This window comes from Rhincodon typus, chromosome 7, assembly GCF_021869965.1.
Source record: "Rhincodon typus isolate 14 chromosome 7, sRhiTyp1.1, whole genome shotgun sequence".
Classification (NCBI taxonomy): domain Eukaryota; kingdom Metazoa; phylum Chordata; class Chondrichthyes; order Orectolobiformes; family Rhincodontidae; genus Rhincodon; species Rhincodon typus.
This window is the reverse complement of record NC_063338.1, coordinates 34,618,883-34,641,606: the sequence shown is the minus strand read 5'-3', so window position 1 is coordinate 34,641,606 and position 22,724 is coordinate 34,618,883. Positions and strand designations below refer to the sequence as shown.

General features: G+C 39.2%; 1 protein-coding gene across 3 annotated transcripts in view; it reads right to left on the bottom strand.

The window, feature by feature from the left end:
• calcrla (calcitonin receptor-like a) overlaps positions 1 to 22,724 on the bottom strand; it is a 76,004-nt gene that overhangs the window by 12,596 nt on the left and 40,684 nt on the right. For all 3 annotated transcript variants that reach the window (XM_048599407.1, XM_048599408.1, XM_020531228.2), the window contains 6 exons: positions 14,424 to 14,516; positions 13,537 to 13,681; positions 9,624 to 9,740; positions 3,509 to 3,621; positions 3,308 to 3,399; positions 172 to 298 (listed from right to left, as the gene is read on the bottom strand). In XM_048599407.1, coding sequence (XP_048455364.1) covers positions 172 to 298; positions 3,308 to 3,399; positions 3,509 to 3,621; positions 9,624 to 9,740; positions 13,537 to 13,681; positions 14,424 to 14,483 — 654 coding nt within the window. In that variant the 5' untranslated portion in view covers positions 14,484 to 14,516. The remainder of the gene's footprint in view (positions 1 to 171; positions 299 to 3,307; positions 3,400 to 3,508; positions 3,622 to 9,623; positions 9,741 to 13,536; positions 13,682 to 14,423; positions 14,517 to 22,724) is intronic.

The following is a 22,724-nucleotide window of genomic DNA, read 5'->3' as shown; positions in this document are numbered from 1 at the left end:
TAAATGGCATCTATCTCATCAAAATCAACCCTGTAATCTTCCCCTTAGACTCTAATGCCTCATGGAAAAGCTTAAGGAATTGAATACACTCAAAGCACTTTTCAGGTGTCCCCTTCACCCAGGTATTAAATTCATTCTGTAGTTCACCACAGGAATTGAACAAATACTCACTGGATTACTTTCAACAAGTTTCTGATTATTTGCAACAGCAGTTAGCCAGATGATGGTGATGATGGAATTACAAACAAACGAGAAGAATAGATTTTTATGAAGTGTTATCCTCTGGCAACTTAAACTCCTATAAGAGAAGAACAGAAGAAAATAAGTTGCTTTCCTGGGTCATAAAGCACTCATGTCAAACAATGTCTTTGTTCTTCAATGCTAATTTGTTCATAACAACTCAGGCTAACAGAGCTGACATATATCTTGCAATGCAGATGTATTTCTGCCTAAGTTTGTTTTAACATCAAAAAGACCAAACTGCTATTGTCAATGCCACTAAGAACACCAAATCCTAACTTTTGAATACATTCCCTGGTGCAGTTGTTTGTTCATGTTGAATCAATTAGCGAACAAGCTCAGTGTTGGCTTTTACCTTGAGATGAAGGTCGTACACTATATTCTATCCCTCACTGAGGTAAAATATTGCTAATTCCATTATAACTCTTTCCTCTGGCTTAAACTCATCCCAATGCTGCCAAAACATTCATCCATGTTCTGCTCCCTTCAGCCTTGACTTCAACATCCATAACCAACTCATCTCCTGTTCTGCACAAAATAAAGGATCCTATTACTCCTCACGCTTCAATTTTTTGTTTAGCTCCTTGCCCTTGCACTAAATTCAAAATCTCTGTACTCATCTCTTCATCTGTTTCTGACTGTTCTAGCCCACCTAGCCCAACAGTAATCACTGTGGCATTTTGTGAATTATGTATAAAACACGTTTTAAAGACTGAAGTTGAATTAAGTGCAAAAACAACTTTAAGTCACACCCTATTTGCCAAATTAATGAATCTCATCTAATAGATGGTTATGCATATTTGATGCTATTATAAGGTCACTTAGGAACAGAGTAAACATTTGCTGAATTGACTACTTGCAATAGCAGAATCTGCAATACAGAACAGGCTTGTATGAATGCAAATAATTATGATGCTGTGAGCTTCTTCAATTCAACGTTATGGACCACAATTGGATCTAAGTCATCATCTGAAAACATTTGTTTTATTTCTACTCAGCATATCGTAGAAAACAAATTAGTTTCATAACTGACTGTCAGAATTTTACAAATGATTTTCTGCTACGCTTCCTCTGAAAATCTAGTTAAGGAAATGATGTCCCCGGATAAATCTAAGATAAATAAAACCATTACTTCAGTGGGACTGAATAATGACCTCTGACCCTTCATTGAGACAAGATTAATAAAACAAATCAGAAGTAGGGCTTGGCTTATCATATTTTCCCAACTTTTTAAAAATTAGTGACAAGTGCAAAGCTTCAGCATTCATCAGTGCTTATTCTTTAATGCCAACTCAGCCAGATATTTTGCATTTTCATTTACATCCTCACTTCCTCCGGCGGTCTAACTGTAACACAGAGGAGAAATTAATATGTAGCAGGGGCAGACTGGCAAGTGAGAAACAAGCATAGAGTTGGGCTTAAAGTCTATCTGTCTGTCACTGGCACCACGACAAGTTAACATATTTTCTCATTGTGGGTATCCCTTTATCCTTAGGCTGTTGGAGGCCCTTGGGTGGCCACTTAATGAGCATTTCAAAGTTTCTTCCCGCCTCATCGCAAGATTTTCCTAAGGTAGGTGGAGGCCAGAATCAAGTTAGACCCTCTCCTTGGATCATCACCCTAACCGTATCGGATCTATCACAGGATGACTGCAATGCCTACACTCCACCCTTTGGTTTTCCTTCTCTACATGATGTGTGCACAGTGCACCCTTCCCACTTGCTTCCATGCCATGGCCTCCTGGCTTGGTCTCACTGAAAATCCCTCAACCTAGCTCCCCATCTGGCATCAGCAAAGATCTCTACTAGGTAATGGCCATTATTCGCTGTCCCTATCCTGGCACCATAGAGCCACACACTTTTTAATAGATGGCCAGCTCTTAAAAAAGGGGCTTCCTCCACATATGGAGGTACGTCTTTTCTTGAATACACTAATTTCCCTCCAGCTGTTAAATGGCAGGGGCAGTCTTGTCATTGACATTTTTGTTGGGGAGGCTTCAGGAAGCCTGCTACAATGTAAAATAATTTATGTCTCATTTCATGCAGTCGACAATTAAACTTCCTACGTTGCACTTCTTACACTTTACAGAATAGCAATTCGGATTCCTCACACATCCTAAGCAATATTTCTGAGTCCACACTAATCTTAATGTAGCCATACCGTAAGACCATGAAAGAACAAATTAGCATTTGCAATGCAGTGGTATTAAATACCGTTACTGTTAATGTTCAATTCACACGTACATAGACTAAGTGAAAGGCTTCTATATTAACATTGTACAAAGGATTACTACTTAAACAGCTGCAATATAGGTGAACAACATGCGCTACTACACTTTATGCTTCTTGTATGTGAATAGCCTGAGTATTACACTAACTGACTCTGTGATTTATCTATTTATAGCACGTTGGGTGACATAAATGGATTCTGTCACTTTTATGTACTGTGTTATTGTGTGTTCTGATTCCAATCTCAATAAATATTTGTGTTATACACGTTTTGTCAGCAACAGGAAGAAAAATGCAATCGGTGGAACTTTTATGTCTGCTGTACTCTGATAACTGAAATTAATTGTGCAGCTCTTCTTTAAGACCTTTCCCTACCTGGCTGGTGCTTTGAAACAACAAAGCTGAAAAAAGAAGAGTTTCCATCTTCATTGAGAAGATTTCCAGCTATTCCACATCCGACTTTTAAGTGCTGTATGACTCTATAACAAGCAGCATTGCCAACTCTGCTTACATTTTGACAGCTGTGACAATTCCACAATAGCAGCTGAGGAAATCTACAGCATTCTAAATATTACAAGTAAAACAACACACATTCTTAAAAAAATCAATTCACCCTATCTCAATGTTAAAGGGCTCTTAAAACAAAAATCCCAGGATCCAGTTCTGTACCTTTGCCAAAAGCTAAACGCTTTTTCCTTGAGTCATAACCTGTGTACCAAGTTTACTGCAATCTCCTTTTTAAGATATATTCTTTATAAGCAAACAAACTAGCAAACAGGGACAAAAACGTTAACTCCACTCTCCTTCAGTTGCAGAGGTAATAACTGTGCAATACTTACTTGAAATAAAAGAATATGGCAAGAGAAATCAGTAATGAAGCCACTGACAATCCATGTCCAATCACAGCCAAGTACAATAAGTTCACTGCTGTCTGTTTTGGGGAGAAACAAGAATTCCAAACTGATTATTAGCTAGGAATAGCATCAGATGATATGGTATTCTCTAGTTGTGTCATGAAAAATTCTAATCAGCATTTATACCTTTCGTTTTTCCCTTGTATGTGCATTACACTGAGTGTAGTTTGTCCATGTTCTATTACTTTCTGGATGTTGAAACCATTTTCCACTTTCATCACAAATCTTCATGGCTTTTTCTATTTGTGAAACAAACAAAAAAAATCCCTCAATAAAGTAAGAATGGTTATTCCAAAACTTTTTTTTTATGCAGGATTACATTGCACATAAAATTCAGAAATTTTCCCAGGATGTCGGCTGAAGATCTCATTTTAATCAGCATGGAGGGCCATATACAGCTATAATCTGGATGAACAGTTTGCTAGAATCAACTTATCCAGTTTAAAAATAAATTATTTCCACATTTATTCTGATCAGATGCAATGTACTCAGTGACATAGAGAGGCTTCCATAAATCACTTAAATATGGCCTTAAGTCACAGGTTAAATGCCATGTATATCATAGCCTATTCACAAAAGTAAAAATGAGTAGATAATGGCCTAAATACCTACAATATTCCTAATTTTCATCTAAAAATAAATAATGCTCTAGTACTTGCATTTATATAGCACCTTCTCTAATTGAAATATATCAAAACCATTTATCAAATAATATACATTTGTAATACAATGACACAATCAGTTGTTATTGTAATCCTATGTTTATAAGCAGCAACACAAGAAGTGAATTTCTCATGAAATGACTTCTTGTTCGCAATTGAAATTTACTATAAAGACAGGACATCAATAATACAGTACAATAATAAGGAGAACCAAAACTTTAAGCAGCACTATTGCAGTATTCAAATCATTTTCAAATCCAAATTATGGTTTTACATAAGTAAGTTCAATGCAAGCCCATTGGTGCAATAGTTCTTTCTGCCCTTATGAACTGGAAGCTCATCGCAGGCTTCTGATAATTCTGGGGTGTATTGCTGTCTACTTTAATGTTATCCATTAGGCATAAAATCAATAATCTTGGAATACAGGGGCATTGTATGTGGAGATCATTCAATCTTAACCTTTAATTGTTATCATAATATATTTTCTGCCACAGTGCAGAACTTTCCTTTTTATGGGTTTTGTTGCAATGTTAAATCAACTAATAATTAAGGTGAAGTCTAACAATGTACTAAACTAGCAAAATGATCTTAAATAAAAAAAAACTATGATTAATTAGAGGATTTTAGTTTCCTTTGAGAATCAATTACCAAATGTGTGTGAGACTCAGGATAAAACCCTCTTTAGAAATATTGAGTAACACCAGCATTTAACGTTAATAATTTTCGACTTACTTTTATAACCATGCTCAAAGCAAGACTGCAGTTGTGAAGGGTTTGGAGTTACTTTAATGCAAATGGAAAACGTTAGGATCATCTTCCTATTTTCCTTTTGTTTCATAATGATGCAGTTTAATCTCTAAAGGGGTTTTACCCTTTTGACCTTCTAGCTAAGCAAAATCTATTGCTACAATTAATATTTGCTGTGCTCTAACTTCTCAAGTCAATAAAGAGTAAGTGCCGTCTCTGACCATTTTGTCTTGTTTTTTGAGTAATATCCAAATTCACAGGAAAATGTGATGGAGAAGAATAAACCAGGGCTACATTCTTTGAAGTATAAAATTATGATATGCAATCGTATTAAAATACATAAAAGTCTTCATGGCTTTGACAGGATAGATACCAAAAGAATGTTTCCCCTGGCTGAGGTTGAGGGGCAACCTGGTAGAAGTTTATAAGATTGTGAATGGCATAGACAGAAGTGGAAAGTGGGAGGCTTTTTCACAGGATGAATGGGTCAATTACTAGGGTCACAGGTTCACGGTGCGAGGGGGGAAGCTTAAAAGAGATGTGTGAGGTACATTTCTCACACAATGGGTGATGAGTGCCTGGAATACGCTGCCGGAGGAAGAGGTGGAAGCACACACAATAGCAGCATTCAAGAAGCATCTGGACAAATACATGAATAGGAAAGGAATAGGGAGATTCTGATCCTGTAAGTGAAGACCATTTTAATATGGAAGGCCAAAATGTGTTGTTGTGGGCTTGGAGAGCGAAAGGCCTGTAACTGTGCTGTATTGTTCTTTGTTCTTCTTTGAAAGTGGTTTATAGATAAAGCAATCAAGAGATAAGTGGGAAAAGTAGTGTTGAGGTAGAAGATCAACCGTTATCTAATTGAAAGTGCAGATTTGAAGGGCCAAATGGCTATCCTTGCTCAATTTATCACTTTTTGACTTTGAATTGGAATTCAATAAAGCACTTTTTTGAAGCAATGAGGAAATTGTTGCAAGGTAGCAAATATGGCAGCCAATCTATGCACAGTTGTTGTGAATTCATAAAAGGTACCTCCTCAAATATTATGAGAATATATTTGACAAATGACAACAAGGTGACAATGCACCAGGTCACAGGCTTGATGTCTGTCATTGCCACAACAGTGATGCTGTAAAGTATCTGGATTGACATTTGTCAGCAAATAACTATGCATTATAATGTTTAGAAAAGTAGATCACTTCCTTTAGTGCATGTTTACTTGTTTATCCAGTTTAAAAGCAATGTACAAAAATTAGCTAAGATAACAAGGTGTAGAGCTGGATGAACACAGCAGGCCAAGCAGCATCAGAAGAGCAGGAAAGCTGATGTTTCGGGCCTAGACGCTTCTTCAGAAATGGGGGAGGGAAAGAGGGTTCTGAAATAAATAGGAAGAGAGGGGGAGACGGATAATTCTCCAGCATCTGCAGTTCCTACTATCTCTGATACAAAAATTAGCTTTTAGCTGACGAAGGTGGAATGACCATGAATGCGTGTACAAATAAATTATTCAGGCCTACTTCAGAGCATTAAATAACAGGAAAGGCATTTAATTTCAGATACTTTAGATGAAATCAGGGTTAGAACAATAACATCTTGCACTTGTATAAAACTCACATAGTAATAACATCTTTAGGAGCTTCACAGGAAAGTCAAACAAAATTTGACATTGAGTGAGATAAAAGTATTAGAACAGGTGAACAAGAGTTTAGTTAAAGGGGACAAAGTCGAACAATTTAAAATAGTAGGGAGCATGGTGTAGAGATTTAGATAGGAAATTTCAGAGTTTAGGACTAAGACTGCTAAAAAACATGGTAAAGCAATGAAAATTGGATTTGTGCAATAGGCAAGAATTGGAGGAGTGCAAAGATCTCAGATGGCTGTAATGCTGGAAAACAACGATGTAGAGACTCAGCAGGTCTGTGGAGAGATAACAGAGTTAATGTTTCGAGTGTATAATGACTCTTCTCCAGAATTGAAGGGGTTGAAATGTCCCTGGAAGATATTGCAGATAATGTTAGGCAAAACATTTTCTCAATGTTAAAAGGGCATCTCAGTAACAATGGTAAATCCTACAAACATGCATATGACCAACATATTGGTCCCAAAACTGTATCAAATCATTTTATGACATTTCAATTGGTGCAAATTGTAGCCTTATTGCCTCTGAGGTCACAAGATTTCAGGTTCAACATTCTCTCCAGGGCTTGACTACAAAAATCTATACTGATACTCCAATGGAGTACTGAGGGCATATTGCACTGTTGGAGTGGCCATCTTTCTGACTAGACAATAAGGTGAGGACCTGTCTGGTAGCTGCGGTGGGTGGAAAAGATTGAATAAGAGCAGGGAAGTCATCTCCAGCATCCTGGCCAATGCTAATCCTCCATGAACATCACAAACTAGACTGGGCTGAACGTTGTGGCTTTTTGGCTAAGTACAAGTTACAGGGAGTTGTGCAAGGATTTCTGCCATGAGATCCAGAGAGATTCCTTGCCATATCTTACAAAACCTGCCTCACTGACCACCTACCCTGCCCCAGTGACATCCCTCATATCTGGCTTCAGCTTCACATTGCCACATGTTGCTCCCAGAACAACTCATCACCCAGCAGAGATCTCGGAACTGACCAGCATCCCTGGTGTCACCCCATCTTTAAAAGCTTGCTCCGCACCCGGAAAGGCCAGAGCTGTCCTGCGCAGTTGCTGGGATTTGACGTGGACATGGAAGATAGAAGGAGATTAGTATCCAGTTTTGTGGGCAGAGACCTGGAAGTCTGGCTGGATAAGGTGGTGCAAGGTACAGGACTTTCTTTTCGCCTCAGGGCCATCAGTGGCAGCCACAACACTAGGCTGTGCCATCCTGGTCCAGTGTTGAGGAGTGCCCAGCACTGCAGGAAGAAGGCCAATGTCATTATCCGCTCCACCAGCATAGGTGCCACCATATTCTCTCCGATAACTCATACTCACTCACTTTCTGTTAGTCCACCCAACTCCTAACAAGATTCATGTTTTACTGATTTCACCAATTGCTTGCAATACCTGCCCTCATCCAATTCAACCCTTGACACCACTAACCCTGCAAGCCCTCTGCACTGCTTGCTCCCCACCTGCACCAAAATTAGCTGTTGTACCACCACTTTCATCTCCTTTAATATCTGCCTCTCTCTCATTCCAGGAGGAAACAGACCCCAATAGGGCAGAAAGACTCAAGGCAAGCAGTGTGCTGTGTGATATTCAGCTCCTCGCCCTTTATGAAGAGATTATCCTGACTCCATCTCAAGCAACTGGCTTACCGTTGTCCAAGCCTCAGGACTGGTATTGGAGCTGCCCCTGACTTACTGTGCATGGGCCTCCCGAGTAAAGGCTATCCCCCTTGACTTGACTGAAACCTGTTGACCACCATGACAGGCTTCCTTCCTTTGTGTCTGTGCTAAAGGGCAACGCAAGACAGAAGTAATATGAGCTTGGCATCCCTGGATAACAAGCCAAAGTTCAAAAAGAAAAGACAAAGTGAGCATCCAGACAGGTTCAGAGTGAGTACCATGTCAACAAGCGAACAGCCTGGATATGCAGTCTAGAGTAGATCATGAGCTGGGTGTGCATCCCTGAGCAAACAGTTTCCTTGCTGCCAGTGCAGCATCCTGCAAGTGGATTGGAGATGTGTCATGAGGGTGTTTAGAGGCTTTGGATGTGGGCTGCATATGGTTGGTACCCATGGAGTGTACCCAGCGATGTTGGTGCCTGTTGTCTGACATATAATGGCTTCAGGATAAGCAGTGAATGGATTCTGCCAGATACGCATTTTGGTTTTTGTCGAGTTTTATTGATGTCTAGCTTGGTTGATGAGTTTGGTAAGATAGAAAGCCGAATATTAATGAGGTCAGTTGGGCTGTCAGTAAGATTTTTAACAAGCAATAATCCTACCAAATGAGCACTTCACAGATGCCTAGTGAGAAACTCACCAAGCCATTTGTCCAAAGCAGAGAAGGTCGAGTGAATGCTCCCAATATCTATAACATTTCTTGTCCAATTCTGCCCCAAATCTCACCATAGCCCACATCGCCCAGAATCCTATAAGATTCTGTTCATTATCTTGTCATTAGCACATTGCTGCCTGTGGAAGGTTCCTGTGTGAAAATTGATGACAGATTTTGCTCCATTACAGCAACATCTTTGTTACTTCAAAAAGTATTTTAGTAGCTTTAAGGTAACCAGTGGTTTTAAAAATTAGGATATAAATGCAAGTCTTATACACGACATTTTTCTGGCCAGCCAACTGGGACAGCTACCACTTTCATAGGAACTAGGAGCAGGAGCAGGCAACTCAACCCCTCGAGCCTACTCTGCCATTTGACACGATCATGGCTGATCTCATCTCGGCCTCAATTCCACTCACCCTAACCCTTCAACCCACTACTAATTAAAAATCTCCTCCTTAAATTTAGTCAATATCCCAGCATCCACAGCACTCTATGGTAATAAATTCCAAAGATCCACGACGCCTCTCACCTCTGCCTCAAACCTGCTACCCCTCAGCCTAAAACCATGACCACTCATTCCAGACTGACCCACATGAGGAAACTTCACTTCACGTCCCTCTGAGCATCTTGTACACCTCAAAAAGATCTCTCTCATTCTTCCAAACTCCAGACAGCACTGGCCCAACGGCTCAATCTCTCTCTGTCGCTCTCGCATCAGTTGTCAATCCAAAATTGGTCCACAACCAAGATTGTCAAAGCTCATTGGACCCTCTCACACAAACCTGAACATTGATTAAAGTTTGAGTCACAATTACTGCAGCTAGGATTGACAAAGCAATATTGACTATACCTGATGGATCAAAGTCTTGAAAATAATCAGGGCAATGCTGGACAGCCACTGTTCCAGGAGGTGCATCTTCCCAGCACAACCATCCATCCCAAGTCCTGCTACACGCAGTGTTTGTCTCTGATGAATGAAAGGAATTAAAATACTGTAAGAAATACTGGAAAATATTTTTGTCATCCAGTGAGATTATTTGTTGCCATCTTTGCTGAAACGCAATTAATGATAGTACTGTATTGTTTTTTTTTCCACAAAGGGCATTGTCATTATGACAGAGTTTAACAAACCTGAGTTATTTTACAGTGAATCAAACTTTACACCATAGAAAAGCTATGCCAATGCTTCTGTTTAGCACGAACTTCTATCTACCTTTCTTTATTTTGCTGCATATCCTTCTCTTTCCTTCTCCCTCGTGTATTTATCTAAATTTCTCTTAACAAACACACGGTCATTTTTTTTGAGAGTTCTGGTGGCTCTGTAGGATCTCTTGGCATTAACCCTAAAATATATTAATACACATCACATTGAGATATGGATGTAACAAAAAGATTCAGGACATGATGTTTCTGGTGGTTTCCCTTCCCAAGCAAAGAAAATGTTTGTACAAAATATTTATCCAATTAAAGTTTCTCATGAGAGTAAATAATGAGAAATTGGCAAGAAGATCAGAAAGCAGGGAACACAGATTTAAGATAATTATCAAAGGAACTTGATGGAAAACAAGTACAATATTTTTATCCAGTAAGATGTTACAATCTGGAAGACATAATCTGAAAATCTAATGGCAGAAGCTTCAACAGTGACTTTTGAAGAGAAGTTTGCTGTATATTTGAAAAGGAACAAAATTAAGACCTGTGGGGAAAAAGAAGGGAGGTGGGATCATTTGGATAGCTCACAAGAATGATGGTCTAATAGAATCCCCCTCTGACTGTGTAGACTGAAATGTACAGATGGATGTCAGACAACTCATTTCGCTGGAAGAAAGGACAGCGGTTAATCGACAGACCTGGAACAAACCCGTCCTGCAGCGGTACACTGCTGCTAGTGAGCTAAATAACCTCACAATGGGACTTCCCCAAAGTGAGACAGACCACAAACACTGGAGGTGCCAGCTAATTTGACAGCAGCAATTCTGTCAGTACCAGTGTTCCACTGGGCACGCAGGCCCAATTAGGAGGAACCTAATGATGGAACACTGGATTGCGATAAGTCTGGGGATTTTGGGTGGAGGTTTGGAACCTTAGTGGAAGGAGTGGGAGGGGGAGCTGGGTCTTGAAGAATGAAGGAAGTGGAGCGCTGTTTTATCAGGGAGTGCCCGGTGGACAAGGGGTATCCTCTAATGCCTTCCTGAAACACTACCCGCTCCTGCCTGACTGCTCATGCCAACTGGATTACAATAGGGCAGTGTAATATCTGGATCAATTGAGCTTCTAACTAGCACAACTAACACTTATTTATTTATTTATATATTGAGAGTGAGCTGTTGATTTTGGCACCTGCCAAAGCTCAGTATTATGGGAGGGAGCCTGGGAATAAGTGACAAGGAGGTGCGCTAGCCAGACTCCCTATCTCATAAGCTTCTCCACTGAGAACACTGCTACTAGGAGCATGTAATAACCAGCCCTATGATGCTAGAATTTCCACAGGCCTGAGAATTAAATGCCCTTGTATCATTTCATCAAGCCACGTTAAGGCTACACACAAACATGTGTATTGTCTTTTAAGTGCCACCAGCAGTTCTAAAAAAAGTACATTTAATAAATGTTCTCATGCTAAACATAGCAATGTGAAACTGATTTTAAAAAAAGGACAACTTCTGTTTTATATTTCAAGGGTTTAGTAACAGAGTCCTACTTTCCCTGATCAAGTTACGTTAACTACAAACCCTACAATTCTTTTGCTAAATTTGCTGACAGGCAACACTGCACAATTGCAGAGCAAAGCAGAAAAAGCACAACAGTAAAAAGGACAAAGATTAATCTCATTCAACGTTTGTGTGCTCCCTGTGGTTTTCATAATTGTAACCAATATCAGTAATGTCAATAAAATACGAAGTAAAGACAATGGATTGAAATGTAAATTTTCTGAACAATAAAAGAACAAACATTTTAAACTTTTGTTCATATTTGAAAGAATAAATGTATCTTTTAAGGTGTTGTATAACGTGTTCTTTGTTTCCAGCAGTTTCTGTTTTAATTTCTGATTATCACCGTTTTCCTCTGTATTGTGGGAAGATAGGAACTAAAAGGGCCCGCCCTCCTATTCCGTTAAATCACAGTTGATCAATACTATTTAACTGCTTAAGCTCCATTTCCTTTGATAACCATGTTTTACAGATGACAAACAAGATTAAGACTTTGGAACATCTTTTGTGCATCAAAGCAAGTTTTTCTTAACAAAAAAACTTGTTGAAATTTCGACATCAGTAGCAAAGAATTTACTGCTTATCGTTAGCTGTCCTTGAGACATTAGTTTTGACAGTTTTCTTGAATTGCTGTAAGTGCTAGGAGCTTAAGATTTTGAAGAGGCTTGATAGGGTAGATGCTGTGAGATTGATTAGTCAGAGAATCCAAAACACAGCAGCAAAGTCTCAGGATAAAAAGTCAGTCCTTTATGGCTGAAATTTCTTCAGCCGGGTTATGTTTCTTTGAAATTGTCTATCCCGGAGGTTGAGGATCCATTGTGAATATATTTAAAACTGAGATTGGCAGTTTATTATTGGTTTTCAGGAAATCAAAGGATATGGGGAGTGGGCAAGAAATGGTGTTGAAGCCCAAGATGAGCCATGTTCACAGTGAATGACAAAGCAGGTTTGATGGGCCATATGGTCTACTCCTATTTCTTTTACATTTGTAGAGGCGATGGTACTTCACATGCCTACAGCTTGTGTGATTTTAGGTTGTAGAGGTGGCGCTTGGGAGAAACTTCTGAAGAAGTCAGCAACAGATGCTGAGAAGTTCCTCATCAATGTTACTTCACTAGAAATACAGTGGTAACATTGTTTCATGGATTAAAGGGATTTCTGACACAGTATGGTTGAAGCACCATCAGGGAAAGGAGAAATTCACTGGTAAATCACAGCTACCATCTCTGTCGTGTTACTGTAATATTGCCAGAGTGCCAGTCGTTCTTGTGACTGCACCATAATTTCTGTTCAAACAGACTTAGCACTGTTACCATGAATCCAATATAAAGGGTGAATACCCTGCACACTTGCATCCACTACTGCACAGTGCCCTTTGACACTAATACACTTTTGCAGCCTTTGGAAGTGGCAGTAACCAGAACTGAGAGATTCATAGAAAGCAGCACTATATTACAATGTCCAGTGTGAAACTAATGTCTGAACAGTACTGCTGGCTTCTCTGTCAGCCTCTAATCAAGGAAATCAGATGTCTGTGAAAGAATGGGCAGCACTCTATTCAATGGCATCCTCATACTAGTTGAAGTTTTAATGACTCCTTACTAAAAATAGAATCAAGGTTAAAAGGTTTTCTTTCCACCAATGATTACTGCAAAGCCTAGGCAATGTGAGACTACCTCCCTAAGCTGGCCTCACACCTGTTCCCTGGATCTGACTTGGGCAGCTTCACTTATGAGTTCCATAACTTAGCCGAAAGCACTACATATTCATCTCTATGCCAATATAGTATTGTAGCTATGACCTGCTACATTAACATTTCCTCCTCAACCTTGCCTCACCCTATAGTGTTGAAGATAATTCTAACTGATCATTTTAAATTGCAGTCACCTAACGTATTATTTATTAGCAATAAGCAGATTGCCTTACAACTGATGTAAAATTGAGTAGTATTAATTGAACTACAACTGAAGAGAATGTGTTGCTGGCAGTGGTGCAGAACTCTGAATGCAAAATGACACATCAGCATGAAGGCAAAACAGCCACTTCTTCTTTTACCATTTTCTTTATGGGCGGGAGCCTGCATAATCTTCTGGTAGCATTCATACTGCGCAGTCATTATTTTTTGCCTGGTGAAGCCAAATCCTTGGTATAATTCCACAGGTACATTCCGTGTACTGTTCTCAGTCATGACCACTGCAAACTGATACAAAACAAATACATTGTTCTAGACATATAACATGTATAGACCTGTGGAGGTGAATATCAGTTAAACTAAACTCATGCTAAGCTTTTATACAATTCTTTGTCAACAAAATTTAACTAATGCCCAATAATTTATATTATTTTGAGATACTGCGCAGCACTTGCATGACTGCTAAGAAATGAGCTTGTTAGTTTGTCATCTTAGACACCAGGTCACCAACTCCACCTTCTCAACCCCTCATCCCCACCATTCAGCATTGCTGTCTTCTTCAAGAGGAAAAAAAAATGTTACATAGATGTTCCAGTGCAAAACAGGAAATTCCATGAGCAAATTGTCCACGGTTCATTACTTAGATATACCACATGCACTGGTTCAAACATGAACATTCAAACTATATTACTGGGTGGCCTTTCCCTATAGGTATATATGAAATTAAACATCAATTATATTGATGGTACTGATATTTGTGTACTGATTAAAACACTCTCATGAAGAAAATGTGAGAATTCTTTGCACGGTATCCCAACAAAGCTGGCGTATAAATAGTGTATATCTCCAGTACAAGCAAGTTCGCCATCCAAACAAATTATGCAGCTCTGTTATTTCATAAGCATAATAATATTGCTTGTATGTGTAAGTTGTGTAGCGTAATTGAATTTCTGAACATCAAATGAGAACGGCCAAACAGGATTTTATGTATTTTCTAAATGAATTATTCTCAGGAATTTTTAAGACCTACCTTTGAAATGGAAAGAAAGAACAAAAAATGAAACATCCAGTTCCCTTCCATCGAAGACATTATCCAGAATAGTTCACTATTGAATATGACAGCCTATAAAAGTGATAAAAAAAAAATAGCCTGAGTGACAAACAACAACTGGAACATATTAAAATAACACTCATCTCAGAATAGGGATTGTGCACTTTTCCTGGTTGATATCATATATCATATTTTTGCTGTTTAATATCATATATCATCGGGATTCTGCATCCTGTCTGTTTACAGTCATACATCACAGGAATAGCACATTGTTGCTTTCTAATATGATGCTCATACAAACACCATGAGCTTTGAATTGCAATTTAATTTTGTAAGCATCGAAATAACAATGCTCTCTTTCGAATTTGGACCACTTTTGAGCTAAATGTCAGTTGTCTATTTTACATTTATAATGCAACTTATGGATTGAAATGGTTTCTGCTTCACATCAATGAAACTGTGCCAATTCAATCCAACAATGGGTTCTCATCTGACTCCACTCAATCTTGAGACTTGATGGAGAGTAACTGCGTTTTATCAGAGTGAGTCGGGATTTTAAAGATTTTTCCTTGGATCCCTGGCATTCTTTAAACTGATGCATAATTTTAAAAGTTTTGAAAATTCAGGCATTCTCATCTGAATTCATCACAATTTTAAACTGTTCTAGTCAAGTGTATGTGAATATAAGGATCCAACAGTGGGAAGCAATATAAATTCTTTACAGCTGACAGGAATCCATACACAATTATAGTTCTCAGGCTGATATAATGATTCCAAAATGGTCAATGTTCATGTTACACTTGCTCCAGCCATTGTTTAATAGGTGAACTAAAGGGAGATGTTGAAAAAACAATGGTTGTGAAGGGGTTAATATTCATTTTAGATTGGTCTCACCCATTACAATGATGCTATATACAGTCTGTGGGTGAAGAAGGTCTGCTCCAGCTTGAAGAGCAGATAAACGTCACTGCATCAGCCCCTTAAAGTCTGATTAATTAGGCCTGACCAAATTGTAGTTGTGCTCATTGCTATCATGCAATAAACCTTCTTGTTATCCAAGAACAGTGCCCCTTGTGTAGACACAGTGGTGTGTGCTTTAACATAAATCACTATGTAGGCCTGAAACAAAGCAATGCCAAAGGGGAGTTGGTGACAGTGAACTACCAGCAACAATGCTTACCCAGTATCACATACTAGTAGAGATGGCAAATACTGCAAAGTAAGAGGAGTAGCCATCTGGGAAATACCCCAGATGCCATACATTTTCATGGTAGTTTAGTATCAAATGTAATTATTTTGAAAATATTTTTTCCTGTGGCCTGGGCAGTACAGCAAAATAGAACGGATTCAACACACAACAGTTAATCTGGTAATTAATATTCGTGTCCCCTTTTGCACACACATCTGTTTTTGTCTTTCCCGAAGCTGAAACTCAAATACACACAAACATTTAACTTAATGTGCAGATATTAACTATGACCAAGTCTGTCATATATACACTGATTTGATAATGTCCCTTTGTTCCATTACAGCAAAAAAGTGAGCACTTTGATTTAAGTTTCCTTCCAAATAAAGTGCACACATTCTGGTTGCTTGCCGAGAAAGCATTTTGCACATCCAAAGAAGAAAATTTAAAGCATTTCTAGTCGCATGTGTTTATCTTACACAGAATTCCCAAATTAGATACTACGTTTAAGAATATTTTGATAGCCATGGAGAATTGATAGTACATTTTTAAATAGGCTTGTTATAATAAACATATCCAAAAGAACTTTATAATATGTGACTGAAACACCAAAAGGCATTCCTCTTCCCAAGTAAGTCATTCTCTTCATAAGATTTCTTAAGGAAGTGCATTATTCAGAGTGTTTTCTTTGCCTACTTCCATTTCAACTCTTTCTACCTGGAAATTGGAAGCTTTTGAATTTAACTTTATTCTCTTCCGTCATTCCAGCACCTGAGTAGACGACTTCAGAGTGGGATGTGCCATATGATTAATTTGAACAAGTTATTTCTTTACAATAATTGATCTTTTCCAATTCATATATTCTTCCAAGTGCTCAGTTGCCATAAATTTAGTCAAAGGCTGGAATTTTCAGTTTGCTTTAGCAGGCAATGGTGAGCTAGTTGGGAAAATATACAATAAACAGAAAATCCAGATTCTTGATGTTGCAAATAAAATTGCTGATTTTCCAGTTAAAATTTAAATTGCGTATTTGAACTTTGCTAATGAGCAGCAACTTTCTTGTTTCCTACAACTTGCATCTCATTTATCAGCTAATAACTCATTTCAAAATTCTCCCCTCCTTCCCCAAGAAAACCAGGCAGCACAAATTCCTGACAAGAAAGTCACAGCAGTTATGTGGTGCCAGCAGCTCCCTGTTTTCCCCTTTGGACTGCTACACCACCAGTTCCTTGCATGCTCCATGGACACTCTACTCTTCAATGCTTCATCTACACAAATGGGTATCACCACATCATCATGGCTACTTTTGGACTATCTCACACACCACTTTAGTGCTTCAGGATTTCACTTTGGAGCTCAGGGGCACTTGTAACTCGTAACCTTCTGCTAGGTCACTTTACATGTAGTGGTGCGCACACATCAGTTTATTCTCTTAGCACGCATTCAATTTATGCTGACTTGGAGGCTCTTGGGCTTTCTAGCTTGCATTGCCTTTTAACCCGTAGGCTCTTCAGTGCTAACTGACAGGCTGTCAGCATCTCTGGTTTGTATCACATTTCAGCACAGCAGAAGATACAGTCAGCATATCAGTTCAGAACATTGAAAAGTCAAGGGGTAGATAGGTTGATGTACGACACCATGCTACATCAATATCACACCTACAGTATGTGTCAGCAGCTTGGGTGGCAAATACACTGCATACGCTTCAGGTAAATCACCATGTCTGACAGTCCAAGAGCAAGTTCTCAGTGAAGGGAAGGGGATCAGTCAAGGAGTGTTGTCACTGTCAGTCAAGGTGCTGGTCTGATCCCAGTTTAGGGCACTGGCCACAGTCAGTCAGGATCTTGGTCCTATCAGAGTCCAGTGATCAGTGTTCTTGCAGTCCAGGGATTGGGCTGCGATTAGCCCTGAAGGTCAAATGTAATCAGTCTGGAGGTTGCAACCTGATCACTTGAGTTGCTGTGAAGATGTGTGTATGGAGGATGTGCTATGCTCAGTGAGGGCTGTCCTGCTACATCAGTCTGAGCATGGGCCACCCAGTCTTTCAGTAACTGACCAATTGTCATGTCAAATACTCAAAAGATCTGCAGATGCTAACTTAAAGGCTTCATCTGGATTTGCCATTTCTTTATCACTTTTCATATCTGATATGGGAAGACAATGCTTTGGAGCTGCTACATTCACACACTGAACTGTGAGTATGCAGAGATATCATCTTTGATGATCTAGAGTGGTGTTTTTGGGAGAGTCATAGTGTCAAACATAAACAGACCCTTTGGTCCAACTCATCCATGCTGACCAAGTTTCCCAACCTAAATTAATCCCATGGGTCTTATAATATTGGACAAGTGCTTGACTTACACTCCTGGCAATGTAGCATTAAGGGTATAGCAGGGCTCCATATCAAGACATAACATTGGCCTCCCTGCAAAACCTCCATAGGCACACTGTGTCAGTAAATAACATGACGTTTCATAATGACTGATGTGAAGCATCGGAAGTACATCTACTAATATGCTGATCCTTCCAATTATTCCCTTCTCCACAGATTATCCGATCATGCATCTGAGATCGAATCTCAGCTTGTAGGATTCCTCGTGGTTTTATCAGAAGTCTGACAATGATGTAGAGGAAGACAGCAAATAAAGTGCCATCAGCAAATCCACTAAGAACAGCATCCAGAGAGAGAAGCAGCAGGCAAGATACCTCAAAGACACGGAGGAGGATTACCAGACCATGAATCTACCATCCCCACTTTCATTATCTAAGACTGTTAGAAGCCCAATACAGGTGTAAACTAAGGATTTCCAACTGTTGTTTCTGCTGAAGCAAGGCTTTTGCATGGAAGTAATGGGTGGACATTCTATTCCCATGCCTGTCAAAGTTACATTGACCTGAGATTTTATAGCAGTAGTTTGATCCATGGAACAACTGAGGAACTCTGTGACCCCTTCCAATCATCAAACCACAAATGCACTCTGGATGTGACTGATGCCATTTTCTCCAGATCACAGCAGTTCATATCCTTCTGTTGTGGCAGGGAGAGTCAAGCAGCCTGGATAGTGGGATTCTCCAGAATCGCTGACTTCCTCCAGTGGCAGGGCATTATCAACTGCTCCCACATTGTTTCGGGAGCATCCTATCATCAACCTGCAGATTTCATCAAGCTGCCATGATGCATATGGCATGGACAACTCATAGATTCTGCCTCCATCCAAGGTTCTCAGGCTATATAAGGATGGCTGCTGGGTGACACGGGCTACCTCGCCAAATACCTTTATGAATCCCTCAGACAATGCAGATTGGAGATACACTGCTACCCATGCTTCTACAATGGCCTAGTGAACAGACCATAGGAATCTGTAAGATGGAAGTTTTGATGCCGATTCTTCGAAGGCTAAAAAAGGTGTACCATATCCCAGTGGTCTTCACATCTGGAGCGGACAGAGGGGGATGTGCTGAATGCAGATGAAATGGGAGATTGTGAACAATCTTCTGACAATAAGGTTGAAGATTCTAATTAATATGTCAAATGCAATTTCTCTTTCCTCAGGCCATATTGACTCTGCCTGATTGTATCACGATTTTCTAAACACCCTGTTACTTCTTCGTTAACAATGGATTCTACCATGTGCGTAATGACAGTTGTTAGGCTGACTGACCAATATTTTACTGCTTTCAATCTCTTTCCCACCTTGAGCAGAGGTTTTACATTTGTTATTTTCTAATTCCCTGGGTCTTCCCAGAATCTCGAGAATTTTGGAGGATTATGACCAATGTCTGCAGCCCATTCTTTTAAAACCCTAGGATATAAGTCATCATGTCAGGCCACTCATCAGATTTTAGTCTTATTAGTTTCTCATTTTTTATGACTGTGATTGATTAAGTTCGTCTCTCTCTTTTGTTTCTTGTTTTCCAAATGCTTGGGTTGCTTTTTATGTCTTCTACCATGGAAACAGATATAAAATACCGATTCAAAGTGTTTGCTATACTCTTGTGGTCACCTGGCCCAAAACTCTGACTTTTTTCTTCACAGATGCTGCCAGACCTGCTGAGCTTTTCCAGCAACTTTGTTTTTGTCCCTGATTTACAGCATCTGCAGTTCTTTCGGTTTTTATCTGCTATACTCTTGTTGCCTATTATTAATTTTCCAATCTCATCCTTTAAGGGAACAATGTTTATTTTTAGCTACTCCTTTTCTTTTTATATGTGTGTAGAAGCTTTTACTGTCTGTTTTTACATTTCTTGCTAGCATTCTCTCATATTATAATCAATCTCCACTTTTTTGTCATCCCTCAGTCATTTCTCAGGAGTGGCATTAGCAGCAGCATCGATGCATACTGCCTTCCATTGCTTGCACCTTGGGAATAGTGAGTGATGCAAGTGGTCTGAAGCAAAATATTATAAAGCTATATCCCTGTTGGGTCCACTCCAAATAGAGCTTCTGACAACACCTTGAATCAAAGTCAGATTATCAATGGCATATATTTTAAAATCTTTGGGCAAATGCTTCAGTGTGCCCACAACCTGTACAATTTCACAGTTTGTTTAATAAAGACATTAATGTCATAATGTTATTGCAACAAAGTTATCAAAGGTGCCCCTTCCAATTGTCTATTGGTTTCATTCCAGCATTTTATACAATATGTGGTCAGGATATGGAGATCAACACCATAGGGAGAGGATGATTGAAAAGTAAAGAGGCATTAAGAGGAAGCTAGGTAAGCCTATGTGAGAAAAGAGAATAAAGCGTTACACTGATAGATGTGGTTGAGAAAAGGTGGAAAGAGAGTTCAAGTGGAGCAAGAATACTGGTATGCACTGGACTGAATGGCCTTTTTTCTGTGATAACAAGGTGCAGAGCTGGATGAGCACAGCAGGCCAAGTAGCATCATAGGAGCAGGAAGGCTGACGTTTCGGGCCTAGACCCTTCATCAGTAGGCCCAAAACGTCAGCCTTCCTACTCCTCTGATGCTGCTTGGCCTGCTGTGTTCATCCAGCTCTGCACCTTGTTATCTCAGATTCTCCAGCATCTGCAGTTCCTACTATCTCTGGGCTTTTTTCTGTGCTGAATAACCTATGCTATATATGTAGTTCTATGCATTTGAAGAGATTGCATTCACACAGATACTTGCAGATCTCGATTCCTTTTTTAAATTCATTCATGAGATGTCAACATTACTGGCTAGACTAACATTTTTTGTCCATGTCTTTCTGCCCTTGAAAAGGTGGTATTGAACCACACTCTTGAACAACTGCAGTCTGAATGTAGGATCACCCACAATGTTCTTAGGTAGAAAGTTTTGGTGTTTTGATCCTGTAACGGAGAAGCAATCACACCATAATTTTTCTATAGCTTGGAGGGGAACTTGCAGTTGATGGCATTCCAATGAGTCTGCTGCAGCTGTACGTTCAGGTGGGAGAGGTTATGGGCTTGGAAGATGTTGCTGAAGAAGAATGGATAGTTTCTGCAGTGCCTATTGTAGTTGGTACACGCCATATATTGTTTGGTGGAGGTTGTAAATGTTGAAGATGGTTAAATATTGCCAGTCAAGATGGCTGCTTTGTTCTGAATGGTGTCAAACTTCTTGAGTGTTGTTGGACCTGTACTCATCCGGGTAAGTGGACGATATTTCTTCACACTCTTGACTTTATGCCTTGTAGGTGCTGGACAAGTTTTGGGGAATCAGAAGGTAGCTTACCTACAGCTAAATTCCCATGTTCTGACTAATTTTATTTTAATCAGCAAGGTATTTATATAGTTAATTCAATTCAGTTTTGCATCAATGGTAACATCTTTAAAATTAAAATAGTCTCAAAATTCACGACCCCAGTGATTTAGAAAATGACAACTGGGGAATTCAGTTTTGAATTTTTCCAGGCATGAAAGTTTCCATTTAATCACAAGTCATTTGGAATAATTACAGAACATCTAATAATCAAAGTCACATTCCCAAGACTGTAATCTATATGGCATGAGCTCATATTCACATGACAACACGCAACATTGAAATTAAGAAAATTGCTTATAAACATATTTGAAAATAATAGTCATCTATAATGCTGTAATCTATCCCAAACATGGCATTTGTAAACAGTTACTTATGTAGAATACATTCTGTCAAGGATCAAGTTAAACATGACAGAATCTTGAATATGGATAGCATTCATTCCGATGTTATTCACATTTTAAATATGAGTATTTTAAATCAGAGGCAACTCTGAATGAAGCTTTTTCAAATGAGCTTGTAACCAAGACACACTTGTAGAGCTCTTTGCTTGAAGATAACACCAATCATGAACTGATTGCCTAGACCGCTCTGATAGACTTGTCTGAATTAAAATATTTAACTGAAAAAGATAAATTGAACATAAAACATTACGGAGTACCAAAATAAAATGATATTAATGCCTACACAAAAAAAACCCACAGGACACAAAATCAGAAATTGCTTGAGAAGGTCTCCCAGTATCTTTGGAGAGAAAGCAAAGTTAATGTTTTGAAGCCAGTGGCCCTTATTCAGAACTGGGTTCTATGGAAAGGTCACTACACCAAAACATTAACTCTGCCTTCTCTCCACAGATACTGCCAGGCCTGCTGAGATTTTCCAGTAATTTCTATTTTCTTTTTCCAATTTCCAGCATCTGTAGTTCTTTGTGTTATTGCAAATTATCATGGTATTTGATTCATTATATATACAAATAACAAAATATGAATGCCACAATATGTACAGAATGCACATGCACTTAATCTTTAAACATAGCTACTCTACAGATCCAAAATGGATTGCACAGATAGAGTCATACAGTCATACAGCACGGAAACAGACCCTTCAGTCCAACCAGTCCATGCCAAACATAATCCCAAATTAAACTAGTCCCACCTGCCTGCTCTGGCCCATAACCCTCCAAACCTTTCCCATTCATGTATCTATCCAAATGTCTTTTAAACATTGTAACTGTACCCACATCCACCACTTCCTCAGGAAGTTCATTCCACATGCAAACCACCCTCTGTGTAAAAAAATTGCCTCTTATGTCTTTTTAAAATATCTCTTCTCTCACCTTAAAAATGCGCCCGCTAGTCTTGAAAT